General features: G+C 42.4%; 1 protein-coding gene across 1 annotated transcript; it reads left to right on the top strand.

Annotated features, from left to right (window-relative positions):
• Positions 1-6,383: 6,383 nt before the first annotated feature.
• On the top strand, positions 6,384-9,267 carry LOC115674141 (peroxidase 21). The gene is made up of 5 exons (XM_056316753.1): positions 6,384-6,500; positions 7,355-7,503; positions 7,669-7,863; positions 8,103-8,268; positions 8,575-9,267. Exons 1-5 carry the CDS (start codon positions 6,428-6,430, stop codon positions 8,979-8,981), a joined length of 990 nt encoding a protein of 329 aa, XP_056172728.1. The 5' UTR covers positions 6,384-6,427; the 3' UTR covers positions 8,982-9,267.

The raw sequence follows: 9,267 nt of genomic DNA, 5'->3' as shown, positions 1-9,267 counted from the left end.
GATTCAAATCTGTCATCATTATTTATTGTGAAAGATTATTGTGCAAGATTATTTATTCTCTCATTATGTGTACTATAAAAAAAATATTTATGTCAATTCTTGTGGAAAATGTAGATGAATGTATTTCATTTTCATATTATTATAATATTTTGATGTTATTAATTGCTTAATCAATGTTAAATATAAATTCCAAAAATTAATTTTGCTTTTAATTAGGTTTAAAATCAAAAAATAAAATAAATTATTTTATCGTACGATCACAAATTACAAAAGTTCGTTGCAAAAATAAAATTTCGTTGCTAATTTTGTCCCTAAACGATAATCATCGCAGAGTTCGTCGCTAAAGAATTAATAAAAAATCGTCGCTAAATTCGATCATAAATAATGTTGATGGCAAATGTAAAAAAATTTGGTGACAAATTAGCGACGAATTTTGCCATGAATAAGTTCGCTGCAAATTACTGACCAAATTTTTTTTTTTGACAAATTAGCGACGAATTTTGCGACTAATATAGTTCGCGGCAAATTAGCGACGAATAATTAGCGACGAAATTTGCGACGAAATTTGCGACTAAATTTGTGACGAAATTTGCGTCGATATTTGCGACGAATTTTGCGATTACATTTGCAATGAAATTTGCGACGAATTTTGCGACGAATTATTTGCAACGAATTTTGCGACGATTTTTGCGACGGATTTTGCGACGAATTTTGCGACGAAATTTGCGACGATTTTTGCGACGAATTTTGCTACGAATTATTTGCGACGAAATATTTGCGACGAACTTTGCGACGGATAGTGTTCGTGGCTAATTTGCGACGAATTATCTACGACGAATTTTGCGACGAATTTTTTTTCCGTCGCAAATTTGCGACGAAAATTAATATTTTCCATCGCAAAAATTTGCGACGACCTAGTAGCGACGGAAAATCCGTCGCTAAATTCGTCGCAAAAATGATTTGCGACGGATTTTTGCGATTTTTTCGTCGCAAAAAACATGTTTTTTTGTAGTGTTATCTCATAAAAATGCACTAAATTTAGATCGGTTCTTAATTATGGCCTAAATTAAAAGCAAAAACTTTAACTCGTCGTGTCCAAATTCTAACTTTGTGCTGTCTCTTAGCGTCAACTTTGAGTTGACACCCAAATCTGGCCCCCACCAAGTTTCTGTCAAGTTTCGCCAAATACACGTCGAATGACACGTTGAATCTTTAACCGCATCATTGGACTAAAACTTGATGAGGGCCAGATTTGGGTACCAACACAAAGTTGGTATTTTTTTGTGAGATAAAAAAATGTTGAGACCGGAATTGAGATACGAGCTAAAATCCATTATTTTTAATGATACAACAAAAAATTGTGCCAGAAATGAGAATCAAGCTAAAGTTGGTATTTTTTTTAGGTCAAAATTGAGATTCAACGTAAAGTTTCTAATTTTACGTTGAACCTTGGACCCTAGTTGTTTACGAGGTGACATCAGTACCGTAGCCTTCCAACCTACACTTTCGGAATGGTTTTCTCTTTATATTTTCTCTTTCCCGAAATTCCTCTGTCTTAATTTTTGAGAGTTTTTCATTCCTTCTTTTGAAAATTTATAGGGTTTTTCATAGCTAAGTAGGAGGCTAGTGTGACATTTAACAGCGGCTTAATGGTCACGCCAAGTAGTATCATGAACTCTTTTATAGCAATGACCAATTCGAATGAAACATTATTCAGTTGAGGGATCTAATAAGGAAAAAGAAAATCAATGGCTAGATTGAACATCCGACAAAAGTTTAGAAATAAAATTTCAAGGGTCAGTTTACCTCAATACTCTAAAGAACCAAGCATGCGATGGTAAGGGGAAGCAATAGAGACGCCATCTTATGTCCGGTCATTAAGATGCATACATCAAACCTATTTACGATCGGCAGTCAATCCACAATTATTACTTGCAACAATGATCTACGAATAATAAATTGAAAAGCCAAAACCATCAATAGGAAAAGAAGATGCATCAGGAAACGATGTCGTATACCAAAACATAGTGCGATAAGGCAATAACCTTTCTTAAGTGAGATGCGTTAAAATAAAGAGTTTGAGTTAGCTGCAGTCCTAGTAGACGCTAATGACCGCTGCTCCCTTGGTTGCACTCATTTATTGGCCATTACGATTGTACATCTCTATGGTCCCCCGACATCATATAGTTCCTCGCGACAAATAGAATCCTCGTATTGACTCAACCTTCACCCTCTCGCCTCCTCTCTACAAATCGGAGCTAGCCCAGCCTCGCTCGTGGCCGCCGCCACCTTCCATTGGCACCTCACGGCCACCTCCACTCGCCGTTGTGGCCTTAGCCCCACCACGACCCGCTACCCACCACCAGTTACTTGCCTCCCTAATATCGTCGAAGGTCCACGACCTTACAAATCGAGGCGCGTCTGATGTCATCAGCCTCAAGATCACAGCCCATATACAAAGGCAATCGTATGGCAAGTTGGCAACCAAGAGAGAGAGGCATTTGAGGCTCATTAGTGATCGGGGTGGTCATTGAGGTGGTCGCGAGCGGATGGTAGGGGATGCGACGCTTTTGAGTGGTGGTGGGCTACCAAGTTGCTATGAGAGACAAAGAGTGTCATGCGCGCACTTGAGAGAGAGCTACCGTTGGCGTTTGGAAAGAGGGAATGGGGGGGGGAAAGAAAGGCCTAATTCCCTATAAAGAAACCCAACCTTTAGGCCTAATCACAATTATATCCCAAACTTTTTTTTGTCTACAAAAAATTCACCAACTTTCAGTATAGTCCCAAATCTGCCCTCGCGTCAAACAATCACCACTAATTTCTTCAAAATTATCAACATCATGGCCAATTAAAGATTCATTATCATAACATGTGTCTTCACCAACATCCTCACTTTTGCATGGAACAACAATAGCTTCCCGATATTGATAATTTTGAAGAAATCAGTGGCTATTTTTGGACTTGGGGCAAATTTGGGACTAGAGTGAAAGTTGGTGATTTTTTTTCTAGACAAAAAAAAAATTTTGAGGTAGAAGTAGGATTGAACCTGAAGTTAGGGATTTATTACAAATACCTAATTTTGTTTTTGTCTTTAAGATGAATAATTCAATGTGTGTCTCATGGATCCAAGCTTACGGGCCAGAAGATGGGCCAAATCTAATGTAATCTTGGGCTTGTTTGCAACCAAATAAGTTTCAGCCGATCGAGCCGGTCCACGAGGCGTAATCATTAGAATTGTCTTAAAGGCACAAATTCTATTAAAGGTCCGCCTGTTAATATTTCATTTTCCTCTACCAAATCTAAGTTTCTTCCTAGCAGGTTAGAGATGAGGGAAGACGAAATTTGAAAATTGGGTAGAAGAATTTGAATTTTTCTTTTTAGAGATCAGATTTAATTTTAAGTTTTGAAAAGTTATGAAGAATATATATCCGCAATTCTACGGGATGTTTCAATGTTTCGAAATATTTCAAGCGTTTCGAATCGATTCAAAGTTTAAAATGTGAGTTTATTGCAACATTTACAAAAAGAAAAAAAATCAAAAGATTAGAAGTAAAAAGTCACAGTGTCTCCTCTAATGTTATCTATACAACTACTAATTAGAGTATGAGTAGGAAAACACCATATACTTCTTCCATATAAAGTTACTTCTAGTTCCTGTGATTCAAAGCCTGCAAGAACGCCTGACCCCTCAAAAAATCTCTCAGGAGAAGAAGAGTTCTTCCCAGAACGTGCCTTCTCCATGTAAGTCACCAAGAACTTCACCTCTCTCTCTCTCGAACTCTCTCAATCGGTCGAGTTGTTGTTGTTGTTGTTGTTGTTGGAGCTGCATGATTGGGCCCAATTCCAAAAAAAACCTTCAACTTTACACTTTGTCCCAAATATACCCTAAACTTTTTTTTGTCTCAAGAAAAACCACCAACTTTTATCTAAGTCCCAAATCTGCCCTCCCGTTAAAAATCCGTCCAATTAACGTCAAGAAAAAAAAAAAAAAAAAAAAAAAAAAAACAGAGAACCGGCACCGGCAGCTGCGGCGGTGGCCAAGCCTTCGCCGGTGGCCGCCGCCACAGCCCGCCGGGAAGGAGCGGCGGCCCTCGCCCGGGCCTTCCCGGGGCGGCGACCCTCGCCGCCCAGGGCGAGCCGCCGGCGAGGCGCGCGCGCCCTCAAACCACCGGGCCGGCGAGCCGCCGGCGAGGCGCGCAACCCCCGATCTCAGGGCGAGGGTCGGCGAGGGCGCGCGGCCCCGATCCCAGGGCGAGGTCGGCGAGGCGCGACCCTCGCCCCGGATCGGGCGCGCGCCCTCGCGGCGGCTCGCCGGGGCGGCGAGGGTCGGCGGCCCTCGCCCGGGCCTTCTCGAAGGCCGGCGACCCTCGCCGGCCCCGGGCGAGCCGCCGGCGAGGGCGCGCGGCCCGATCCCAGGGGCGAGGGTCGGCGGGCGCGCGGCCCCGATCTGGGGCGAGGCCGCGCCTCGCCCGATCGGGGCGCGCGCCCTCGCGGCGGCTCGCCCGGGGCCGGCGAGGGTCGGCGGCCCTCGCCTGGGCCTTCTCGAGGCCGGCGACCCTCCCGGCCCGGGCGAGCCGCCGGCGCGCGCGACCCCGATCTGGGGGAGGCGCGACCTCGCCCCGATCGGGGCCGCGCGCCTCGCCGGCGGCTCGCCCGGGCGGCGAGTCGCCGGCCTTGGGAAGGCCCGGGCGAAGGCCGCCGCTCCTTCCTGGTGGCTGTGGCGGCGGCCACCGGCGAAGGCTTGGCCACCGCCGCAGCCTGCCGGCCTTCGGTTCTACTTCTTTTTTTTTTTTTTTTTTTTTTTTTTTTTTCTTGACGTTAATTGGACGGATTTTTAACGGGAGGGCAGATTTGGGACTTAGATAAAAGTTGGTGGTTTTTTTTGAGACAAAAAAAAGTTTAGGGTATATTTGGGACAAAGTGTAAAGTTGAAGGTTTTTTTTGGAATTGGGCCTGCATGATTGTGTGGGAAGATGGACATGGTATTTAGGGCCAAAACCAATATGACTAATTGGGTGAGCAGCAATTTCGTTGGCTGAGATTCTGAGTTGACTTTCTTCGGAAGCATAATAAGCTCCATTAAGTTGCGATCATGGAGGCTGACATAGTGCTCCACATTGAAACAGTAAATCCCAGTATCGGAAAATTACAGCCAAAATCGTCATGTGGCATGATGGATGGAATTCAAAGTTGCCAAATCCTTCGTTATCCTTTTCTTGTGACTCGATGTTACCCCTAGTTCTCTCGTACGAACTCATACCGAGTGATGAGACAAATTGTTATTTGGATGTTCAATCTTTTTCTGGAATACTTCCATGTCTCATGAGAAGAAATATATAACTTGAGAGGTCAGTTTAAGTTTAAAAACTTACATCTAATAATAGTTGCATCGATGGGTGACAATACTAGTGATAATAATAACGGAAAATAGTACGTTTGAAAGTTGCTGTTGTTATAGATTATTATGTGTTATTATCGATTACTTCTGAGGTGGTTATTATCCTTTTTGAGGTATCACACCAAATTTAAATGCTCCTTTTTGTATAATAGAATAGATATATAAGAAAATTAGGGCGTGAAGTACTTATTAATTACTATTATCACCTATCAACTGTTGGATTCGCGTCACGTGGCGATCAGATGCACAATAAGAGAAAAAACCATTGACGTTCATCTCCCCGTTAGCCCTTCTTTCTCCTCGCACGGTCTCCATCCAGTCCTCTGCCAAACCCTCCTCGTGCTGGGGATGGCGGCATTGGCATCGGGCTCGATGGACCGGATATAGAAATAACTTGTGGGTTTTTTGTGTGGAGGGTTTTGGAGGGCAAGCGCCGCGGTGTAAAAGCGGGGACCGGAACGGGGGGATAGCATGAGGGAACAGTACCCCAAGCCTAGAATATTAAAGAGTGTGACGTGAAAGAAAAAAATTATAGATTGATTGTAGTTGTAAAGAGAGATAGATAGAAAGAAAGAAAGAGATGTATATGCCGCACATCATCACTAGTATTATTCAACATACATCTCTCCAAAAGTTTCTTAGGTTGCCAGTACGAGTAAAAAGCATTCTATGTTATGTAGATCATGTATACATTGATTTGTGTATGCTTCACTGTCTAAAGGATCTCACGAAGATTCTACAAGGCTCTTTGAATCAGGTTTGAGCAATTTCAACTCCACTTGCAATTCAAATGATAATGATGATAGCATTATTGATAATGGATTTGTACTAATTCTCCCTCTGCTTTTGACATTCTTAGTTTTTCCTCTTCTGGGTGGGGCGGCCTCGCGCGTGGTTAGTGATAGCAGAAACGTCAAACATAGTGGCTTAAGAGAGCTCTCGGTTTCATCCTGCACTAAGAGCTCCCTTCTATTTAAAGGCTTCAGGAGATTCTTCATCACTTCAACCAAGACAAGATAAAGCCAAAGAATGGCCACCAGAAGCTCCCATCATTGCAGCTCGAGCTTTGTCCTTCTGTTATTGCTCCTCCAGCTTCTTTCGGGTACACACCAACCTTTTCCTTATTCATCGTTTGCGTTTGCGTCGAATGAGTATATTTCCTGGACTTGATCCATTACATCAAGCCGATCACATATTAAAGTGGACTAGATATGTGTGCTTAAACGTAAGCATATGTAATCTGATTGGAGATATCACTCGTTTTTTAGAGATATTGATTGACATATGGTAGATAATAAATTGGATTTTAGGAGGAAGACCCCTAAAGTATCAAATGTTACCAATATTTTCGAGCAATATATTATCTTCTTTTGTGATTCATAGACAGAAAGTTGGGCAATATCTCCATCCAACTATACTTCTGATTGGTGTGTTACAAATTATAGACATCACCCACATGCAAACTTAACTAATTGCGACCCGTCAATCAGAGAACTCGATTGGAGGAAGTTTCCTTTCAACCAGAGATTGGACGAAAACATGACCCTAGAAATTATCGTGTTATTGATGTCCCCAATTTTATTTTTGTTGTCAAAAACATAGTTATTTCCTTTTTAAGGAAGAGGTTTTTTTTAAGAACACTAGGTGGACCGGGCACAAGTCAAAAGATGGTGTTGTTAATGCTCGTGGAGTACTAAAGGAGAATTGCTCATGACCTAACAAACCAATGGAAAAAATAATGCAATGTTATAAAAAAAATAACGATTTTAATCACAAGAAAATGATTAACATTTATGTGTTGCATGCCTATGAAAAAGGTCACTTGTGGATCGATTTTCCGTCCATGAAATGATAAGCCAAATTCCTTCTATTGAAGCAAGTTTTTGCTTTTTTTTTATTTGTATAACACACCAACGAGAATCTCTTTTTTTCTTGCTTCTTTAATAACGTGCTTAGGTCACGGTGAACTCCAGTCGAATTACTATGCCGAGAGCTGTCCGAACGCAGAAGAAATCATCAAACAAGAAGTCGCCAAACTCTACGATGAACATGGCAATACCGCCATCTCCTGGATGCGCAATCTCTTTCATGACTGCATGGTCCAAGTACGTATATCTATACACATGGACACCCACACAAACACTTGTTTACATGCGTATATAGTCCTCAAATTGGTGTTGAAGCATGCTAAATTTTCTATCGTCTTCTGCATATCGAACGAAACTGATGTACGACTCTCTGTCTCTGATCTCTTGTGAATAAATTGCTAGTCCTGCGATGCCTCGCTTCTGCTAGAATCGAAGCACGGGAACGGGATTGTGTCGGAGCAGGCGTCTTCGAGGAGCTTCGGGATGAGAAACTTCAAGTACGTGACCAAAATCAAGGACGCTCTTGAGAACGAATGCCCCACGACGGTCTCTTGCGCCGACATCATCGCTCTCTCGGCGAGAGATGGGGTCGTTCTTGTAAGTATCTCGTTAATGCACTTTTATGCCATTCTTTTTTCTGCACGACTCGTGTGAAATATGAAGTCTGCAAAAGGGAACGAATCTTTTTGGAACTTTCACATGAAAATGATCTCAAAACCGATGCACGTAAGCTTCCCAATTCCCCGACAGAACTCAGGAATCATCTATGTCTGTGAAAGTACCTTGATTTCCATGCAACATATGTGTTTGTATTATATATACATTGGTTTGTACAGTTAGGAGGACCACGCATCGAAATGAGAAGTGGAAGGAAAGATAGCAGAGAAAGTCACGCGAGTGAGGTGGAAGAATTCATTCCTAACCACAACGATTCGATGGCGTTGGTGCTTTCTCGTTTTGAGTCTGTTGGCATCGATGTTGAAGGAACAGTCGCTCTCCTCGGTAAGTGTTTGATATATAGTTCACCAAGTTCATGTGTCTTTGAACATGTCTTGTCCATGTGTGGTTTAATTTAATTGGATCTTGGTATCACAGACGATATTGCTGTTCAGTAATGCAAAGATTACTTCATGCATCATTTGATATATCTCACATGGTGTATATGGGTTAGGGTTTATCCTTAAAAGCTTCATTCCATCTTTATATATTCGTACTTTCTTTCACATAAAACTTCAAACTTTCAGCAATAAAACTTGTCCCTTATATTTTCTTATGCATCTCGTTAATTGGAATTGATTCGCTGATCAGGAGCTCATTCGGTTGGCCGAGTTCATTGCGTCAACCTATACGATAGACTCTACCCTACTGTGGATCCGACCTTGGACCCAGACTACGCCGAATACCTAAAAGGCCGGTGTCCGATGCCGGACCCGAAGCCGGAGAAAGTGCGGTACGCGAGGAACGACAGGGAGACTCCGATGGTGCTGGACAACATGTACTACAAGCACTTGTTGGCTCACAAGGGACTATTGCTGGTAGATCAGCAGTTGGCTTCAGATCCAACAACTGCTCCCTTTGTGGAGAAAATGGCCTCCGACAACGGCTACTTCCAGGACCAGTTTGCGAGGGGCTTGCTCACGTTGTCCGAGAACAATCCTCTTACAGGAGATGATGGAGAAATTAGGAAGGACTGCAGGTATATCAATACAGACTGAAGAGATGTTCGTGGGTGCGTTTCCAAGGATTAAGTCTGAAGGACATGGGTCTTTTCAAGCTTGAGAAGTATTACAAACATACATGTTAAAAGTATGTCTATGTTCCTTTTTTTTCCATTTGCAGAGACGGAACAAATTTCAGTGCATCATAATTTTCTGATATGATTAGTGGTAATATGGTGCAATTGACAATTTGTTGGTCAAGTAACCGACGGCAATTTACCGACAATGTTAGCAATTTAGCGATATTAAATGCAACAGTGAGTTATCGACTTTTTTTAACAAA

Source organism: Syzygium oleosum, unplaced genomic scaffold, assembly GCF_021117445.2.
Source record: "Syzygium oleosum isolate NSW1041296 unplaced genomic scaffold, Sole_v2.1 Sole_v2.12, whole genome shotgun sequence".
NCBI classification, from domain to species: Eukaryota; Viridiplantae; Streptophyta; class Magnoliopsida; order Myrtales; family Myrtaceae; genus Syzygium; species Syzygium oleosum.
This window is presented reverse-complemented; position numbering and strand designations above follow the sequence as displayed.

What these genes read in the sequence shown, in the direction of transcription:
- LOC115674141 (XM_056316753.1), top strand. Translation starts at nt 6,428, where the DNA reads ATGGCCACCAGAAGCTCCCATCATTGCAGCTCGAGCTTTGTCCTTCTG. An exon ending in GCTCCTCCAGCTTCTTTCGG is followed by an intron (nt 6,501 to 7,354) that starts GTACACACCAAC and finishes TAACGTGCTTAG; the next exon opens with GTCACGGTGAACTCCAGTCG. An exon ending in CGAGAGATGGGGTCGTTCTT is followed by an intron (nt 7,864 to 8,102) that starts GTAAGTATCTCG and finishes TGGTTTGTACAG; the next exon opens with TTAGGAGGACCACGCATCGA.